The sequence below is a fragment of the Lissotriton helveticus genome, chromosome 11, assembly GCF_964261635.1.
Source record: "Lissotriton helveticus chromosome 11, aLisHel1.1, whole genome shotgun sequence".
Taxonomy (NCBI): domain Eukaryota; kingdom Metazoa; phylum Chordata; class Amphibia; order Caudata; family Salamandridae; genus Lissotriton; species Lissotriton helveticus.
Window position 1 is genome coordinate 22,038,877 of NC_136072.1, and position 22,273 is coordinate 22,061,149.

Genomic DNA, 22,273 nt, shown 5'->3' on the forward strand with positions numbered 1-22,273 from the left:
TGCGTTCCCGCAGGTAAAGAAAGTCCTAAACCGAGTGTTTGCTACGATGGGGCTCCCTGAAGAAATCAAGTCCGATAATGGGCCCCCCTTTCAAGGGAGAGAGTTTCAGGCTTACTTGGAGGCTCTCCGGATCAAACATCGGAAAATCACACCCCTGTGGCCTCAAGCCAACGGGGAAGTCGAGAGGCTGATGCGGACATTAAACAGAGCGCTGCGGATTGCGGTGGATAACGGCGAAGACCCGGAGGCCGCCCTGGACGACTTCCTTGGAGCCTATCGGCAGACACCCCACTCAACGACAAAGTGTGCTCCCTCTCATGTTCTGTTCAAGCGAGCTCCAAGGGATGGCATTCCCACTGTCAACACGTGGGTGCCGGGAGAAAGGGACGCTGAGGCCATACAGGCCCGGCGACAGGCCACCAACATCAAAGCGAGCGCACATCGGCATGCCAAAGAACCAGCCCTCCGGCAGGGGGACACTGTCGTTGTCAAGGATCGCCATCCTGGGTGGAAGTTTCGGACTCCTTTTGAGCCAGAAGTATGGACAGTGGAGCGAGTGCAAGGGACTATGATTACAGCAAGGAGGAATGGCCAAACCGTGACGAGGAATGCCTCATGTTTCAAGAAAGTACTGGACAATGTCAATGTGCGTCAACGGACCGAGGGAATGGAACATGGAGACCAAGAAAGCATGGACTTTGATAATTGTTCTGATCCAACACCTACTCTGCCGCGAATGGCCGCCCCACCCAGGCCAGTGTCACCAGGCCCTGCGGTCGGGCGGAGTCAGCCAAGGGTCGAAGATGCGAGCGAGGGTCCGAGGACAACCCCGGCTGGGGTTGTCGAACTACCTCGGACCCAGGATCGTCGCTACAACCTGCGGCCCAATCCTAGGCCGAGTCAACGGTTGTTGGACTTTGCTTGTTCGTCTCCATGAGTAAGAGACTATGAATGTGCCTGCAGAAAGAGACTAAAATAAAGGAGGGATGTAGAGAGCCATCCGGGCTCTCACATACATTGTATCTTTGCACGCACGCACGCACACGCAACCTTGGGGCGGGCTCGCCCCTCGGTATAAATAAACAAGCGGAAGACCGCTCGGGGTCTTTCCGGCTGAGTGCAAGCAAGTGTTGGTGTAATTATTCAGTGCGCATATACACACGTGGTAGGCCCAGCCTCACCACTCTACACCCTCCTCTCTCATGTTTTTTCACTTCTCTGTCTTTCTCAAGGTTCCCTTTTGCTCGACCCTTTCTACATTTGCCTCCCTTTTTACACTCTTCTTTTACTCCATTTCTGGCTGTCACACCCTCTATTATTAGACATTCTCTCACTTTGTCCTCTCAAAGTCTTGCCCTCTTCTCCCTCCGGTGTCTCTCTGATCCTCTTACTTTCAGTTTTTTCCTCTTTCTCTTCTCCCCATCGCTCTTAATTCCTCATTCTGCCACCCACCTGTTCTGCCTCCCTCGAGGCTTCCTTCTTTCCCTCTGTCCATCACTTGTCTCTCCTCCCCAACAATCTTCTGCCCCTCTTTTAATCTCACATCCCTTTCACTAAAATAATAATAATATTTCCACATTTGTAAACCTCAAAATATTCACTGCTAAGGGTCTCAAGGCGCTGGAGGGAGTCGAGGAGATTAAGTGAGCTATTGCCTAGAGTCTCATGATGCTGAGCTGAGCTGCCGCCAAGTGCCAGGGATCGAACTGTGAGCTCCGGAGTCAGCCGCTCTTCCCGCTGCGCCACACCTCTCCCCTAGTTCCTACACTACTGAGATTGCTGCAGCTAGGTGGCTGCATTGATCAGGCTGACTGATGTTTTTCGGACTGTTGTTTGTGAATTGAATTCTCACGGCATGAGAGTGCCTTTGTGCACAACAGACACCCCTATACAGACCCCTTAATCAGCAAAGCTCCCCACCCTTGTCTCACTCTGTATCGCCTCTTCTCTCCCTCCCAGGCCAGCAAGATCAAAGAAACGATTTGAGCCACCCCATCCACGCTGACAACTGCCTGCTCGACCCGGAAGCCAACGAGTGCTGGAAGGAGGCGCCGGCGTATACATACAGGGACTACAGGTGAGGACCACGGTGCGAGGGCGACGTGTGTGCATGACTGAGAGAAACTCCATTAAACATGCCCCCAGACTCACTGACGTGTCAGCACAAGTGACACAGAGCAGTGCATGGTGTTTACAGTGCAAAGATGTTTTGTGCTGAAATGTGCCCTTTTCTCAGCCCAAAACCCACTTAGCGCAGCTTTGCGTCAAGGGAAGTTACCGGGGTGGATCAGTGTAAACACCTCTAGGTATTGACATAGAACCCGATCTACTAAGATCCACTGAAGAAGGTATAAACAATGGAAAACGTGTTCCTTTCATCAACAACCGACGCATTGCGTGTGTGCTGCAGCGCCCCACTCCGATCCAACATCCAATGCATGCCCTCCTTCTGAGTTTGACTGGGCATAAGAGTGTGTACGGGACGGTTATTCTTCCAGTGCAAATCCTATGCTAAAGAGCGCACACTCACCTTTGAACCACGGTGTGCAGCTGTGCGTTGTTCAAGGCATCCATGTTACAGCGCTAGTGTAGGGGAGGGCACCAACAGCAGGCCGATCTTCATAGATAGAACTCTGCTCTGTGTTTTGCCCTTTAAGCAATGCTGCAGAGCAAATTTGGGCCCAAGTTACAAAGGCAATCTGAGACGAAAGTTTAGCTTTACAACTTTTGGTATTTTATGAGTCGTATCTTTACATCCGTAGTCGGGTCAGAATCTCTGGCTCAGGCCGGATGAAGTGTAATCAATGGCCGGAACGCAAATTTTACAAAAAGGACACTGAGGGAAGCGCAAATTGTGGACTGCATGTACCATGATGCAAAGGGGAAAACTTTTCTGGGATGTGATGTAGGGTCTGGCCACACCCTTTTCCCTGCCCAAACTGATCGTCATGGCCTCCTCTTCCATTTATCTCACGTTCCTTCTGTTATTTCTGGCTCCCTTGTGGCGCACCATGATGGGTCAGCCATACTTCTGAGGCACCCTCATGGGTCAGTCATACTCTTGACACACTATCATGGGTCAGCGGTACTCCTGATGCACCATCATGGGTCAGCGGTACTCCTGACACGCCATCATGGGTCAGCGGTTCTCCTGACACACCGTCATTGGTCCGCTGTACTCCTGACCCACCATCATGGGTCAGCGGTACTCCTGACACACCATCATGGCTCAGCGGAACTCCTGACGCACCGTCATTGGTCCGCTGTACTCCTGACCCACCATCATGGCTCAGCGGTACTCCTGACACACCATCATGGCTCAGCGGTACTCCTGACGCACCGTCATTGGTCCGCTGTACTCCTGACCCACCATCATGGGTCAGCGGTACTCCTGACACACCATCATGGCTCAGCGGTACTCCTGACGCACCGTCATTGGTCCGCTGTACTCCTGACCCACCATCATGGGTCCGCTGTACTCCTGACCCACCATCATGGCTCAGCGGTACTCCTGACGCACCGTCATGGGTCAGCGGTTCTCCTGACACACCATCATGGGTCAGCGGTACTCCTGACACACCATCATGGCTCAGCGGTACTCCTGACGCACCGTCATTGGTCCGCTGTACTCCTGACCCACCATCATGGGTCAGCGGTACTCCTGACACGCCATCATGGATCAGCGGTTCTCCTGACACACCGTCATTGGTCCGCTGTACTCCTGACCCACCATCATGGCTCAGCGGTACTCCTGACACACCATCATGGCTCAGCGGTACTCCTGACGCACCGTCATTGGTCCGCTGTACTCCTGACCCACCATCATGGGTCAGCGGTACTCCTGACACACCATCATGGGTCAGCGGTACTCCTGACACACCATCATGGCTCAGCGGTACTCCTGACGCACCGTCATTGGTCCGCTGTACTCCTGACCCACCATCATGGGTCCGCTGTACTCCTGACCCACCATCATGGCTCAGCGGTACTCCTGACGCACCGTCATGGGTCAGCGGTTCTCCTGACACACCATCATGGGTCAGCGGTACTCCTGACACACCATCATGGCTCAGCGGTACTCCTGACGCACCGTCATTGGTCCGCTGTACTCCTGACCCACCATCATGGGTCAGCGGTACTCCTGACACACCTTCATTGGTCCTCTGTACACCTGACGTACCGTCATTGGTCCTCTGTACTCCTGACGTACCGTCATTGGTCCTCTGTACTCCTCTGTACTCCTGACGTACCGTCATTGGTCCTCTGTACTCCTGACGTACCGTCATTGGTCCTCTGTACTCCTGACGTACCGTCATTGGTCCTCTGTACTCCTGACGTACCGTCATTGGTCCTCTGTACTCCTGCGGCACCATCCTGGGTCAGCGGTACTCCTGACACACCATCATGGCTCAGCGGTACTCCTGACGCACCGTCATTGGTCCGCTGTACTCCTGACCCACCATCATGGGTCAGCGGTACTCCTGACACACCTTCATTGGTCCTCTGTACTCCTGACGTACCGTCATTGGTCCTCTGTACTCCTGACGTACCGTCATTGGTCCTCTGTACTCCTCTGTACTCCTGACGTACCGTCATTGGTCCTCTGTACTCCTGACGTACCGTCATTGGTCCTCTGTACTCCTGACGTACCGTCATTGGTCCTCTGTACTCCTGACGTACCGTCATTGGTCCTCTGTACTCCTGACGTACCGTCATTGGTCCTCTGTACTCCTGACGTACCGTCATTGGTCCTCTGTACTCCTGACGTACCGTCATTGGTCCTCTGTACTCCTGACGTACCGTCATTGGTCCTCTGTACTCCTGACATACCGTCATTGGTCCTCTGTACTCCTGCGGCACCATCATGGGTCAGCGGTACTCCTGATGCACCGTCATTACTCAGTGAAACTACAGACGCACCATCATTATTTTATTACTGCATGTTTTTCAATGCCGTCATTAACCCTGTCTTTATTCCTAGTTAAACAAGCAGCGGACAAGGTGCAAATGCATTGACTGTTTTAAAAAAAAATGTTTTTACTTCTGTTCAAATTTTCTGTAACACTGCCCACTTTGCCACAGTAATGCAGAATAGTTTTTAAAAGTGTTGCCATGTTTGTGTGAAGCCAGGCCCTGCTCCAGGGGTTAATATGTGTACATTGCTTGGCTGTGGTTTGCGGGGTACAGGGGTAAAGGGACACCTGTAACAGTTCGTCTCCTCTTTTCCAGCGCTATCCTCTACCTCAACGGGGACTTTGAAGGCGGAGAGTTTGTCTTCACGGAGATGGACGCCAAGACAGTCACAGTGAGTACCGCCTGAGTGAGACATACCACTGCCTACATACATGAGCGACACACCACTGCCTGCATACACGAGGGACAAACCACTGCCTGCATACACGAGGGACAAACCACTGCCTGCATACACGAGGGACAAACCACTGCCTGCATACGTGAGGGACACACCACTGCCTGCATACACCAGGGACACACCACTGCCTGCATACGTGAGGGACACACCACTGCCTGCATACGTGAGGGACACACCACTGCCTGCATACGTGAGGGACACACCACTGCCTGCATACACGAGGGACAAACCACTGCCTGCATACGTGAGGGACACACCACTGCCTGCATACGTGAGGGACACACCACTGCCTGCATACGTGAGGGACACACCACTGCCTGCATACGTGAGGGACACACCACTGCCTGCATACGTGAGGGACACACCACTGCCTGCATACGTGAGGGACACACCACTGCCTGCATACGTGAGGGACACACCACTGCCTGCATACGTGAGGGACACACCACTGCCTGCATACGTGAGGGACACACCACTGCCTGAATACGTGAGGGACACACCACTGCCTGCATACGTGAGGGACACACCACTGCCTGCATACACCAGGGACACACCACTGCCTGCATTCACCAGGGACACACCACTGCCTGCACACATGAGGGACATACCACTGCCTGCATAAGTGAGGGACACACCACTGCTTGCATAAGTGAGGGACACACCACTGCCTGCATACACCAGGGACACACCACTGCCTGCATACACCAGGGACACACCACTGCCTGCATACACGAGGGACAAACCACTGCCTGCATACACGAGGGACAAACCACTGCCTGCATACACCAGGGACACACCACTGCCTGCATACGTGAGGGACACACCACTGCCTGCATACACCAGGGACACACCACTGCCTGCATACGTGAGGGACACACCACTGCCTGCATACGTGAGGGACACACCACTGCCTGCATACGTGAGGGACACACCACTGCCTGCATACACGAGGGACAAACCACTGCCTGCATACGTGAGGGACACACCACTGCCTGCATACGTGAGGGACACACCACTGCCTGCATACGTGAGGGACACACCACTGCCTGCATACGTGAGGGACACACCACTGCCTGCATACGTGAGGGACACACCACTGCCTGCATACGTGAGGGACACACCACTGCCTGCATACGTGAGGGACACACCACTGCCTGCATACGTGAGGGACACACCACTGCCTGCATACGTGAGGGACACACCACTGCCTGCATACGTGAGGGACACACCACTGCCTGAATACGTGAGGGACACACCACTGCCTGCATACACCAGGGACACACCACTGCCTGCATTCACCAGGGACACACCACTGCCTGCACACATGAGGGACATACCACTGCCTGCATAAGTGAGGGACACACCACTGCTTGCATAAGTGAGGGACACACCACTGCCTGCATACACCAGGGACACACCACTGCCTGCATACACCAGGGACACACCACTGCCTGCACACATGAGGGACACACCACTGCCTGCATAAGTGAGGGACACACCACTGCCTGCATACGTGAGGGACACACCACTGCCTGCATACGTGAGGGACACACCACTGCCTGCATTCACCAGGGACACACCACTGCCTGCATACGTGAGGGACACACCACTGCCTGCATACACGAGGGACAAACCACTGCCTGCATACGTGAGGGAAACACCACTGCCTGCATACGTGAGGGACACACCACTGCCTGCATACGTGAGGGACACACCACTGCCTGCATACGTGAGGGACACACCACTGCCTGCATACGTGAGGGACACATCACTGCCTGCATACGTGAGGGACACACCACTGCCTGCATACGTGAGGGACACACCACTGCCTGCATACGTGAGGGACACACCACTGCCTGCATACGTGAGGGACACACCACTGCCTGAATACGTGAGGGACACACCACTGCCTGCATACGTGAGGGACACACCACTGCCTGCATACACCAGGGACACACCACTGCCTGCATACACCAGGGACACACCACTGCCTGCATACACCAGGGACACACCACTGCCTGCATACACCAGGGACACACCACTGCCTGCACACATGAGGGACATACCACTGCCTGCAAAAGTGAGGGACACACCACTGCCTGCATACACCAGGGACACACCACTGCCTGCACACATGAGGGACATACCACTGCCTGCATAAGTGAGGGACACACCACTGCCTGCATACGTGAGGGACACACCACTGCCTGCATACGTGAGGGACACCCCACTGCCTGCATTCACCAGGGACACACCACTGCCTACACACATGAGGGACATACCACTGCCTGCATGGCTGAGGAAAATACCACTGCTGGCATACCTGAGGGGCATACCTCTGCCTGCATACATGAGGGACATACCACTAACTGCATACCTGAGGGGCATACCACTGTCTGCACACATGAGGGACATACATCACTGCATACATACATGAGGGACATACCTCTGCCTACATACATGAGGGACATACCTCTGCCTACATAAGTGAGGGGCACACCGCTCCCTGCATACCTGAGGGACATACCACTGCCTGCATCGCTGAGGGAAAGACCACTGCCTGCATACCCAAGGGACATACCTCTGCCTGCATACATGAGGGACATTCCACTGCCTGCATACCTGATGGGCATACCACTGCCTGTACACATGAGGGACATACCACTGCCTACATGCACGAGGGACATACCACTGCCTACATGCACGAGGGACATACCACTAGCACAGCTTGCATACCCAAGGGACATAAGTCTGCCTTCATACATGAGGGTCATACCGCTGCCTTCATACATGAGGGTCATACCACTGCCTGCAAACATGAGGAACATAAATACAAAAACTCGGGGTCACTGTTCCTAGATAGGAAAGAGATAGAAGAGTTCTAACAAGGTTGGACAGATTGAGAGGAGCAGTCAACGAGACTGTTTCATGTTGCCCTCACACATCCCGAGGGATGTTGTGCTTCATCATACGGTGGTTGCTCCTCGTCGGGTCCCCGAAGGGTCATGTTAGCAGGGATCTTTTGTTTTTTCGTCGTTTGATGAGTGCAAGTAATGTCTAAGTGGGTTGGGGTTGGATGTGCTGTGATGTGAGTTAAAACTGATTGGGGATATCACCGAAACTTTTAATACCTTGATTTCCCTGTCAGAATAAAAACCTTCATTGGTTGGTGCTACTAATGGCTAAATAATATACGCTTGTAGCTTGACGATTTCACCCATGCGAGGGTCAAACGCTGGTCAACATGTTTCGCGCCCTTAGGCGTCAAATAAGGATCTATGGAGCTTCTTCAGGGCAAAAAATAATGGGTGAATTTTCCACCTTATAATTGTGTTGATACAAGTACCCTATGAGTAGTACCTACTTGTCTTGGGTTTCCAACCTATTTTGAAAGACAAAAAAAGTTAATGCATTAAAAGAAAACAACAAAGTTGTCATGTTTCAGGCATAAGACCATCTTATTAACCAGAATGTCCCTTCTCGTGGACCAGAATGTGTTTCTGAAGCTGAAGTGGCTACCATACGCCTGCAGACAACCAAGATACACACACAACTTAAAAAAACAAAAGCATATGACATTGTGCGACACATATACAGGTACATCTTATATTCTCATGTTGTCTCTTCCAATGAGGTATCAGCCTCATTCATACAGCTAGTGCCACTGTGTATTTAATAAATGTTGCCCAGTGAACCAATGAGCTGTTAGTGATTGTCACATGCCACCATAATAAGTATGGACATACCTAAAAAAGTGGTTGTGGTATCGTAAAACGGAAGCTTGATCATGTTCCACAAGTTGCGTGAATTTAATGTGGAAAAGTAGCGGTCTTACCTGAGAATGTGAATTGAGGTGCCCCCTGAGAAGAGACAGGTGTCGCGCTCTGGCGTGCTCAACTAAAAGTATGGGAGCAAGGTAAACAAGCATTAGAAATGCAATCGGGCTCGGATTTATTTGAGTTTGAGCTAATGGCATTGTAAATGCCAATGTCTTTTTGCCATGTGTTATGGAGTGTGTGCATGTGGTGTGTAGTGGAAGTATCTTGGTTGAATTGTAATTTTACCAATGGTGGCATGCTGTGCTTTATATGAATATGTTTAAAAGTAAAGTGTACCATACTGCGATTGCTTGGTGGAAAAGTGCACTGCCGGCTGGAGGTGTGTGTGCCTGGTGGAAGGGTGCACTGACGGCTGGTGGGTGTGTGCTTGGTAAAAGCGTGCACAGATGGATGATGGTTGTTGGTGTTTGTGCATGGTGAAAGCATTCATTGACGGCTGGGGGTGTGTTGTTGTGTGTGTTGTTTTCTGTGTGCTGGTGAGTGTGTGGTGGTGAGTCTGTGGGGGTGAGCCTGGGGAGTGAGTGTGGTGGTGAGTGTGTTGTGTTGAGTGGTGACAAGTGTGTGGTGTTGAGAGACTGAGGTGTGTGGTTTGTGTGTGCGTTATGTGTGTGTGGTGTATGTGTGTGTGGTGTTTTCTGCACACTCACACACTGCCCCTACACATTCACACACTGCTCACCCGCACACTCCCAATGTCACCCTGCATAGTCACACACTGTTTACCCTGCACACTCATTCTGCACACTCACACAATGTGCACCCTGACACACTGTCTCTGCAGTCACTCTGCACTCACTGTCACTCTGCACTCACTGTCACTCTGCACTCACTGTCACTCTGCACTCACTGTCACTCATTGTCACTCTGCACTCACTGTCACTCTGCACTCATTGTCACTCTGCACTCACTGTCACTCTGCTGTCACTCTGCAATCACTGTCACTCTGCACTCATTGTCACTCTGCACTCACTGTCACTCTGCACTCACTGTCACTCTGCACTCACTGTCACTCTGCACTCACTGTCACTCTGCACTCACTGTCACTCTGCACTCACTCTGCACTCACTGTCACTCTGCACTCACTCTACAGTCACTCTGCCCTCACTGTCACTCTGCACTCACTGTCACTCTGCTGTCACTCTGCAATCACTGTCACTCTGCACTCACTGTCACTCTGCACTCATTGTCACTCTGCACTCACTGTCACTCTGCACTCACTGTCACTCTGCACTCACTGTCACTCTGCACTCACCCTGCACTCACTCTACAGTCACTCTGCACTCACTGTCACTCTGCACTCTACAGTCACTCTGCACTCTACAGTCACTCTGCACTCTACAGTCACTCTGCACTCACTGTCACTATGCACTCACTGTCACTCTGCACTCACTGTCACTCTGCACTCACTCTGCACTCACTCTACAGTCACTCTGCCCTCACTGTCACTCTGCACTCACTGTCACTCTGCTGTCACTCTGCAATCACTGTCACTCTGCACTCATTGTCACTCTGCACTCACTGTCACTCTGCACTCACTGTCACTCTGCACTCACTGTCACTCTGCACTCACTCTGCACTCACTGTCACTCTGCACTCACTCTGCACTCACTCTACAGTCACTCTGCCCTCACTGTCACTCTGCACTCACTGTCACTCTGCACTCACTGTCACTCTGCACTCACTCTCACTCTGCACTCACTCTCACTCTGCACTCACTGTCACTCTGCACTCACTGTCACTCTGCACTCACTGTCACTCTGCTGTCACTCTGCACTCACTGTCACTCTGCACTCTACAGTCACTCTGCACTCACTGTCACTATGCACTCACTGTCACTCTGCACTCACTGTCACTCTGCACTCACTGTCACTCTGCACTCACTGTCACTCTGCACTCACTCTGCACTCACTGTCACTCTGCACTCACTCTGCACTCACTCTACAGTCACTCTGCCCTCACTGTCACTCTGCACTCACTGTCACTCTGCACTCACTGTCACTCTGCACTCACTCTCACTCTGCACTCACTCTCACTCTGCACTCACTGTCACTCTGCACTCACTGTCACTCTGCTGTCACTCTGCACTCACTGTCACTCTGCACTCACTGTCACTCTGCTGTCACTCTGCACTCACTGTCACTCTGCACTCACTGTCACTCTGCACTCACTGTCACTCTGCTGTCACTCTGCACTCACTGTCACTCTGCACTCACTGTAACTCTGCACTCACTGTCACTCTGCACTCACTGTCACTCTACAGTCACTCTGCCCTCACTGTCACTCTGCCCTCACTGTCACTCTGCCCTCACTGTCACTCTGCACTCACTGTCACTCTGCACTCACTCTGCACTCACTCTACAGTCACTCTGCCCTCACTGTCACTCTGCACTCACTGTCACTCTGCTGTCACTCTGCAATCACTGTCACTCTGCACTCATTGTCACTCTGCACTCACTGTCACTCTGCACTCACTGTCACTCTGCACTCACTGTCACTCTGCACTCACCCTGCACTCACTCTACAGTCACTCTGCACTCACTGTCACTCTGCACTCACTGTCACTCTGCACTCACTGTCACTCTGCACTCACTGTCACTCTGCACTCTACAGTCACTCTGCACTCTACAGTCACTCTGCACTCACTGTCACTCTGCACTCACTGTCACTCTGCACTCACTGTCACTCTGCACTCACTGTCACTCTGCACTCACTCTGCACTCACTGTCACTCTGCACTCACTCTGCACTCACTCTACAGTCACTCTGCCCTCACTGTCACTCTGCACTCACTGTCACTCTGCACTCACTGTCACTCTGCACTCACTCTCACTCTGCACTCACTCTCACTCTGCACTCACTCTCACTCTGCACTCACTGTCACTCTGCACTCACTGTCACTCTGCTGTCACTCTGCACTCACTGTCACTCTGCACTCACTGTCACTCTGCTGTCACTCTGCACTCACTGTCACTCTGCACTCACTGTCACTCTGCTGTCACTCTGCACTCACTGTCACTCTGCTGTCACTCTGCACTCACTGTCACTCTGCACTCACTGTAACTCTGCACTCACTGTCACTCTGCACTCACTGTCACTCTACAGTCACTCTGCCCTCACTGTCACTCTGCCCTCACTGTCACTCTGCCCTCACTGTCACTCTGCCCTCACTGTCACTCTGCACTCACTGTCACTCTGCACTCACTGTCACTCTGCTGTCACTCTGCACTCACTGTCACTCTGCACTCACTGTCACTCTGCACTCACTGTCACTCTGCTGTCACTCTGCACTCACTGTCACTCTGCACTCACTGTCACTCTGCTGTCACTCTGCACTCACTGTCACTCTGCACTCACTGTCACTCACTGTCACTCTGCACTCACTCTGCACTCACTGTCACTCTGCACTCACTGTCACTCTGCACTCACTGTCACTCTGCACTCACTGTCACTCTGCTGTCACTCTGCACTCACTGTCACTCTGCACTCACTGTCACTCTGCACTCACTGTCACTCTGCACTCACTGTCACTCTGCACTCGCTGTCACTCTGCACTCGCTGTCACTCTGCACTCGCTGTCACTCTGCACTCGCTGTCACTCTGCACTCACTGTCACTCTGCACTCACTCTGCACTCACTCTGCACTCACTGTCACTCTGCACTCACTGTCACTCTGCACTCAGTCTGCACTCACTGTCACTCTGCACTCAGTCTGCACTCACTGTCACTCTGCACTCAGTCTGCACTCACTGCCACTCTGCACTCTCAATCTGCACTCTCAAACTGCACTCTCAATCTGCACTCTCAAACTGCACTCTCCACTCTCAATCTGCACTCTGCACTCTCAAACTGCACTCTCAAACTGCAATCTGCACTCTGCACTCTGATTCTGCACTCTCAATCTGCACTATCAATCTGCACTCTCAATCTGCACTCTCAAGTCTCATACTGCACTCTCAAACTGCACTCTCAAACTGCACTCTCAAACTGCACTCTCAACTCTCATACTGCACTCTCAAACTACACTCAAACTGCACTCTCAAACTGCACTCTCAATCTGCACTCTCAAACTGCACTCTCCACTCTCAAACTGCACTCTGCACTCTCAAACTGCAATCTGCACTCTGCACTCTGATTCTGCACTCTAAATCTGCACTATCAATCTGCACTCTCAAGTCTCATACTGCACTCTCAAACTGCACTCTCAAACTGCACTCTCAAACTGCACTCTCAAACTGCACTCTCAAACTGCACTCTCAAACTGCACTCTCAATCTGCACTCTCCACTCTCAAACTGCACTCTGCACTCTCAAACTGCACTCTCAAACTGCACTCTCAAACTGCACTCTCAATCTGCACTCTCAAACTGCACTCTCAATCTGCACTCTCAACTCTCATACTGCACTCTCAAACTACACTCTCAAACTGCACTCTCACACTGCACTCTCAATCTGCACTCTCAAACTGCACTCTCCACTCTCAAACTGCACTCTGCACTCTCAAACTGCACTCTGATTCTGCACTCTGATTCTGCACTCTGATTCTGCACTCTGATTCTACACTCTGCACTGCCCGTAGTCCCATCACACGCAGGCGGCTATGCCCGAAAACAAATGGAAGCGCACTAGCTGGTAAAACAGTCCTGAGGGTTAATGCTCCTGCTGCTGAGGTATGGGTGTAGCCTGCAGGTCTCAGGGAAGAATCCAATGGACAAACCTAGGTGAGCGACTGTACATTCTCTAAGCTCCGTGTTTAATTTGCAGATCACACCCTCATATCCGGGTAAGATAGCTCAGTTGGTTAATGTTGCTGCAATCTTTGTATATTCACGAGGCAACAGGGTTGAACGCTGGTCGAGTACATCAGTGAGTTAATGGTTCTTCAGCCAGTGTCTCCTTCTGCCCATGGTTACGAGGAGCCAAAGCAGGGGCCAGGCCCACCCAAATGTGAACTTTGGCCCACCCAATCACGGCAGAAGAGGCCACGGAGAAGGCACCTGTTAAGTGCTCCATCAATCTCAACGTCAGCATGTCGAAATGTTGTTTTCACCGTCTTTAAAATTGAAAATGGGTTTTGGGGTTAAAGGTGAGAGAGGAAACAAGTTAACAGGGACAGCCAAGCTCAAGCTCAGGCTCTGGCTTGGCTCTTAGAGCCATGCACAATCCGAGCCCTGAAAATGTTTGCTATGTAAAACATATAACAAACATCATGTAATTTGTTATTTATGGTGTAGTTTTCTCAACTATTGGGTGAAACCTGACGATTTTATATCTCTGCAACTGTAATGTTAATTGTGCTTATATAGAGCTTCATGCCTCTGACGCGTCGCCAAAGCGCTTTACCGAACGGGTACCATCTGTGAGGAAGTGCTTGATCGCAATAATTTGCAGAGGTCTTGTGGGAAGAGTTTAGTGTCACTCATGAGTGACTGACCAGAGTGGCCCTCTTATTCTGTCTGTTCAGTAGTGGAGAGAAGAGAGTGAGTGATAGCGGACACATGGTTTAACATTAGTTGGTTTCTAACACACACACGCCCGCTTGTAAGTATGTTAAGTTGCATGTGGCTGCTTTGAAACGGGCATCTTTTACCCAATTCGAAGCGCTCCATGGTGCATCTAGCCAGCTCCTAGGCACTCTTTATTGCATCTGTCCTGTTTCGCCGATACAGATGAGGGAGGGGGCCTGTCTCAGCGCCAGATGAGTGAGGCTAATGAAGCCCTTTCCCGGCCTGGCATGCAGCAGCTGCGCGCTGCTGAATGGTGAACGCGCCCGGCCATCTGGATTCACTTACGGAGGCACCCTGACAGCTCCTAATTATAATTAATGTACTTCTTTGCACGCACACGAACGAAAAATGCCCAACATGGCGGACGGAAACTACATTTACCCTATCACTTCAAGCCTATTAAAACGACACCACAACGTAGACGAATCACTGGCCAGATGACAGAACACACTAAGGAATGTGTGGAATTTGTCTCGCCAAAGCCCTAGGAGATACTTTTTTTTTCTCTTCTTTAACATTAGGATCTCGAAACTCCTCCCACTTACGTGGGCGGAGGCCTCGCCCTAAAAATGGATTTGGTAACTGAAACTAAAATTAAGCGGTGATCGTTGGCTGCAAAGCGTTATCAGGTAGTACGGTATTACACCTTCATGTTGGTCATGGTACTCACGGTTCCTGAGTGCGAGTCGCTCGTCGCACCTACCCTGGTCCTCTGCTTCTCCCGAAATGTGAAGCCGGGTGCAGAGGGATCCTATCTTGAAGGAGTTTCCCTGGCAGGAACAGACAGGACTGGTCCCGACCCAGTGTCGTCTCCAGTGTGCATGTCTGGCAGCCATATTAAATAGGCTCTTTGGTATGGTTTCAAATAGAGATTGTTTTGATCTAAAAACATGCATATCAGGCAGACATGTTTTATGTGGCTAATCGCCTGTTGTTGGATATAATATACACCCACAAAGCCTCACGCGGGATAATATTCGGGTCAGGTAGAATGGAGAATGAGTGTGTTCCAGTGGCTGTCAGTGTCTTATTCACCAGACGCTTCTACGTGTGTCGGTGGTATCATGGCAGACATGAGTGAAGAAGAGTAGTCTCTCTGTGTTGGGGGGGGGGGGGTGATGTAAGTTGTTTAAACATCCCAAGTCATATTCTGCAATATCCCGGAGTATACCATAGAGGGACAACTAGTTTGTTTATGGGTACATTAAAACCAACCAAGTCATGGTGGTATCCTATTGTGATGTGTGGCGGTCTTAGTGTAGTCTCTGTTGGGGTATCTTGGCATGGTAAAATCGGGATTCGTCCACTGGGTTATCACGGTTAAGTCTGTGTGTGTCTGTTGCTTAGCAGGCACAGTATATGTTCATGTAACCACATAATCACGGACCGATTGGTGTGTATCATCAGTGGCTCGAATTAGGGAGCCTTTATTTCGATCCACGGAATTTCATCATTTAGACCATCACGATTGGTGTGGAGGCGAAACACCCAACGTTGTTCTGGTCTGAATAATGTTATGGCGTCCCACATTGCGTTTGATTTTAGGACCGTCCACTTCAAGTCCTCAACAGAGTGTTTCAGATCATTGAAGTGGTTGCACATCGTAGTGGCATTGCGTCCACATCTTATGGTACTCTCGTGTTCTCCTATTCTTATTTTTATTGGCCTCGTTGTCATCCCTATATAGAGCATGTGACATGGACATGTCATAATGTGGTAAATAAATAATTAATTACCTGTACTATTTTTGACTATAATAAATAAACGGTTTAGCTCAATAAATAAGAGTCAAGATACGAGGTAGCTGGAGTATACAGGCTTTAATTAAGCATAAAGGACAGCAACAGGACAGCCTGCATGGGAATGGGATGGCAGGGCCCGGCAGCTGCCGGGGCAGGATCTGGGAATGGCTAGCAAACTTTAATAACAGGGCACAACATTTATAGTTAAACAAAACACATTATATTCAATACAGGGGGCGTAGCAGTAGGCGGAGTTTGTAGCAGTCGCGAAAGATAAGGCATAAAGTGGGTGTAACAAGAGGTGTGTACAGGGCGTATACATAGACATGTGATGCAAACGTAACAGAATATGTCATAAATGGGGCGGAAACATGGAGGGGGCTACCTGAGCAGCTGGGACCTCTAACCTAGTGGTGTGCGCAAGCTGGCAATGACGTGTTACCAGGAGGAGCTGGGGGGCTATGACTTCTGTGCTAGAAGAGGAGACGAAAGTCTGGAGTGTCAGAGCGACATGTACCCAGGCATATCTAGTATCTGTTGTTTAGAGAACATGTTGATAGAATCCAGAAGTTATCAGGGCAAAGGCTAACAGACACTAAAACTGGTGCATGCATTATTCTACATGTAGTGTGTGTGTGAGGAATATTCTATGAATATGAATACAGTATTTTCTTACATGGAGACATAAAGGCTAGACCATGACGGAAACTATTGATGCGATTCAGTAGCTTAGGAATGCAGAGAAGGAGGGCTGGACTGATAACTAGAATCATAACATACTCTTGGCAGACTAAGAGGCAGAGCCAGGCCGAGCCGGGCACTGTGAGGCATGAAAGTAAGCTAAGGGTCAGGGATACAGGTGGGGGCTGTATCGCTCCTCGAAGAGGGTTCAGGAGACAGGAGCTGAATCTGAGTCCGGGCCCTTTTGAGGCCTAGAAACGGGGACAATTCAATGAATTAATGTGCACACTGTAAAACGTGGCAACATAGTTTTACATAGGCCTGATATTCGTTGTATTCACGAGAACTGGAAACTGACATACTAGAGATGGACACAACTGTAATTGAGTCTTTAATCGATCAGAGGGGAATACATGCATATCGATCATGCACATATGACATAACATGGGGAACACGTAGGCACATATAACATGGCAAAATTTACTTTTCCACATTCCCTCCTTGTGCCCTACGTTTCCATCAGGAAACATCTATATTCATGATACCATCTATCATTTCATATAGCATCATTTGCTCATCTCGAATTGTCTTGGAACGGGACTTAGGACTAGGAATACAAGAGGTAGCACAAATGCCGCAAATCGCAGGGCCACATTGTATACAGAGGCAGCAACTGAATATGATCGCTACTGCAATACCTAGAAATGACAATACTTTCCATCCCCAGGCAGATATAATACTCCAGAGCCAACTGGACCATGTCCAGGTGCCTGGATTCTGGTGTAACTGATGGGCAATTTTATGAAGTCTGGTTATAGCTGAATAAACAGACGGCGCGTTATTAGGAATGAAAATGCAGCAACTAGATCCGATGACTCTACATGCTCCTCCTCTATCGGCCAGTATGACGTCAAGAACGAGACGATTTTGGAGCACGACAAATCTCATAGCAGATTGCTCTTCGGTTAAGTTACCTAGAGCAGAAGTAGTCTCATTCACTACTGCTTCAAGGGTTCTGGTTAACCTACGGATTAACTTACTATTCTGGATAGGTCCTATAAAGAAGAAGAAACCTTTATTGAAATCTTGATATTGTTCTAGAGTAGTTTCAGTTTGATCGACAATTGGGGACTCGATCTCTCGTCTATGTCTAACGTGTACTAGATGTGTGTTTCTATGATAATCAGATGGGGCTAGAAAAACAGGTGGCAGTAGGAAGGCAATGTAACAGGTTCCATCCCAATCGAGGGGCAGACGAACATATGCGGTCTGACCACAAACAAAATAAGAATGACGTGAGGCTTTGAAAATAGATTCCCCACTGTCACTATACTCGACAGTAGTAGTACAATCACTATGTCCTACATGTGCGGAACCATTATTTCAGACACATAATTCGCCTTTGACTGGTAGTACTGAAATGGCAGGTAAGTCTGGAGTAGTATCAGACTGAACATTCAATACCATAAAATTCGAAGAATAATTACCTAAATTATAAACTTCATTTTCTAGATCTAACCCTGTTCTATGGGGGAGACCTTGCTTGTCTGGAAAACATGTTCTATTCAGAAGGGACATATCATTGGAGGATGACGTTAACGTGGACCATGCTCCACACGAACCATTATGTGAAAACGGATAAGGAAAGAGTGGCAGAACTCCCTTCGGTGTCTGGAAAGGGGGAAGTCGACCACACACCCAACAATTAGTAGCATTGCTGGTCTGGTGTGAATAGTGTAACATTCTGATGAATGTGTTATTTCGCATAGCAAGACGATAGGATAACTCGTGAGGAGGCAGATCACTAAACGTGTGCTCTACTGTAGCATTAGGAAACTTATTTACATGAGAAATTGGAAAACATAAATGAAATGCATAACTTGTGCAGGTAACCATCAAACTTAGAAACAATAGAAAACTTAGAAAAACGATACATCGAATAGAGTTTTGACTAACTCTCTCACTATGGGGGTCTATCTCATACATGTCAGAAACCTGTCTAACCGTTTCACCCGAGGGGGACTTAGACAATTAAACTGGCTGACTTATTTTACTAGACCGGAGTTTCTTTTTATACTCCTGCTGCGGAGTTTCCTCTAACAGGGGAGGCTTGGACTCAAAGTTTGTAGCGGGACAGTCCTTGAAGATAGGGCAGTCTTTAGAATTCTGGCAGTCCAATGTTTTTATGTGACATCCATGGAATTTCTTGACGTGGGACAGGTGCACCCAGCCTTTACGGCCTTCCAACTTCACGGCCGTGCGGGTGGTCAGAAGGACTAGTTGAGGTTGCTTCCAACGGGGCTCCAGCGGACTTGAACGATCAAAGTTCCTCACAAGTACAAAACATCCTGGAACGATTTCATGCGGTTTCACCTCGGTATTGTCTGGAAATGCGGCGGCAACCTGTGAACGACAAGAGTGTAGGGCAGACATCAAGGAAGCTAGGTAATCTGTCAGCATATTACTGGAAACATCTGTAATACTGCGGGGTCTAGGTGTTCCCCACATGTTTGGGGGGCGGCCGAATACGACCTCATAAGGAGACAGACCTGATCTGGAGTGTGCAACCATTCGCATGAAGAATAAAGCAACTGGCAGGGCAACTAGCCAGTCTACACCTTTCTCTTTACATGTCTTAGCAATACGGATTTTCAGGGTCTGATTATGTCTCTCTACGAGACCGGCTGCTTCTGGATGGCGTACACAATGGAACTTCCACTGGTACCCTAACAGAAGGGAAACATGTTTCATTAACTCAGATGAGAATGGCTGGCCGTTATCAGAATACACGACCCTAGGGAGTCCATAACGGGGGAAGAATTCACGAACCAACTGCTTGGCAGTGGTCGCTGCTGTGTAATCTGGAACTGGATATGCTTCTGTCCACCTGGACAAAGCGCATACAACTACGAGGACATACTTGAAACCTCGACATCGCTCCATCTGAATATAATCCATCTGGAGGACTTCAAAAGGGTGGTCAGGGGGTTGGAATCCACCTTGTTCCACCGGGACACTTTTACCTGGATTGAACTGGCAACATATCATACAAGTACGGACTTTCTGCTTGGCTGCAGCTCGTAAATGCTTGTTGAACCAAAGGTTCTGTATACTGTCTAACATAGCTTTTTCTCCTAAATGTGCTGGACTATGTGCGGTATTGATAATGACTTGAACCATAGAGTCGGGGAGAAACCATGTGGCTTTTCCCTTCGTCACCCATCCCTGATCTGTCTGGACCCCTCCTTGTTCGGACCATTTCTTGATTTCCTCAGGAGTAGCATGTAACTGTATGTCTATGACATCTTGTGTAGGGTCCTTGACTGTCATACATGTAGTCGGATCTGGAGTGTGTGTCAGTGTTGTGTTAACTGGAATGTCTGGTGTCTGAGCTGTAAGCTTGGCTGTTCGATCTGCTAGATCATTACCTTGGGAAATGATGTCAGTAACTTTCGTATGTGCCTTGCACTTCATGATAGCGATAGCTGTCGGTAAGTGTATCGCATCTAACAGAGCTTGAATGAGGAGACCATGCTGAAACTTGGTTCCATGAGAAGTCATGAAACCTCTCTCCTGCCAGAGTACTCCGAAGTCGTGTACAACTCCGAATGCGTAACGTGAATCTGTATATATGTTCACTTTCAGGTTCTTGACATGTATGCAGGCTTGGGTCAGAGCGACTAGCTCTGCTGCTTGAGCAGACAGGGTGTCAATACGATGTGTTTCAATAACGTCGGTGTCAGTAGTCACTGCATACGCGGCTACTAGTTCTCCTGTACTAGTTCTCATACATGAACCGTCCACATAAAGTGTCAGGTCGGGATCTGGTAATGCAATGTCTGTCAGGTCTTGTCTTGGCTTAGTCATAATGTTAACGACTTCCACACAGTCATGTGTGGCAGTATTTGAAGTAACTGACGGTAACAGTGTAGCAGGATTTAGAATGTTGCAGCGTCTGATTTCTATGTGTGGCTGGAACAGTGTCAGTTCATAACCTGTTAAACGTGCAATGGTCAAGTGCTGGGTCTGTGTTCGGTTTAAAAGAACTTCCACGGAATGTGGAACTTGTACTGTCAGGGAGTGTCCTAATACTATGGAATCACTTTGTCTGATTGCTAGAGCTGTGGCTGCAACTGACTTGAGGCATGCAGGCAAAGCCTGGGCTACTGGATCTAATGTGCTCGAAAAATAAGCACAGGGCTTGTACTGTCCTGCTTGATCTTGTGTGAGAACAGATAATGCAGTACCATCACGTTCTGTGACAAAAAGTGTAAAAGGCTTACTGTAGTTCGGTGTAGCTAGAACAGGTGCTTGGCATAAGGCTTTCTTTAATTCATTGAAACTAAGTGTATGTTCAGATGTCCAAGGGAGGACAGTCGATACGGCTGCCTCCTGTGTCGTTAACTGTATCAGTGGCTTAGCTAGAAATGCATACTGAGGAATCCATTGTCTGCAATAGGAAGTAAGGCCAATAAAAGCACGTACCTCCTTCTGTGTCTTGGGCTGTGGAAGACTCGCTATTAACTGGATACGGTCTGGTGTCAACTGCCTACCCCACTTGGACAGTAAGTGGCCTAAGTAGATCACTTGCTGGACACAGAACTGGAGCTTTGAAGGGGACACCTTGTGCCCCATCTCGGCTAGGAAATACAGAACGGTAAGTGATGCTCGCTCGCAGTCACGCTCAGAACGGGCTGTGATCAGTAGATCATCGACATACTGGAGCAGGGCAGTGTCTGTTGGCATGTGAATATTGTCTAGTTGTCTTTTAAGTGCTTGACTGTAAATACTAGGACTTTCTGTGAAACCTTGAGGAGCTCGTGTGAATTTATAGCTCCTTCCATTTAAACAAAAACCAAAAAGGTACTGGCTGTCTGGATGAATGGGGACACTGAAAAATGCATTCTTGAGGTCTATTACCGTAAAAAATATGGCTTCAGAATCAATGGCTGTCAATAGGGATGAAATATCTGGGACTACTGGATACTGAGGTATGATACATTTATTAAGTTCTCGAAGGTCAATCACTAATCGATATACTGGAGGTGCATTTGGATCAGTACGTTTCATGACTGGAATGATAGGAGAATTACATACATTGGAGTCAGTTTCTACAACCACTCCTTGAGCAATGAGCT

The 22,273-nt window shown here is 49.5% G+C and overlaps 1 protein-coding gene across 1 annotated transcript in view; it reads left to right on the forward strand.

Annotated features, from left to right (window-relative positions):
* The window catches only part of P3H2 (prolyl 3-hydroxylase 2), a 340,022-nt gene that overhangs the window by 278,740 nt on the left and 39,009 nt on the right, over positions 1-22,273 (forward strand). Inside the window, exons 14-15 of the mRNA XM_078667931.1 lie at positions 1,960-2,077; positions 5,230-5,305. Coding sequence (XP_078524057.1) covers positions 1,960-2,077; positions 5,230-5,305 — 194 coding nt within the window. The remainder of the gene's footprint in view (positions 1-1,959; positions 2,078-5,229; positions 5,306-22,273) is intronic.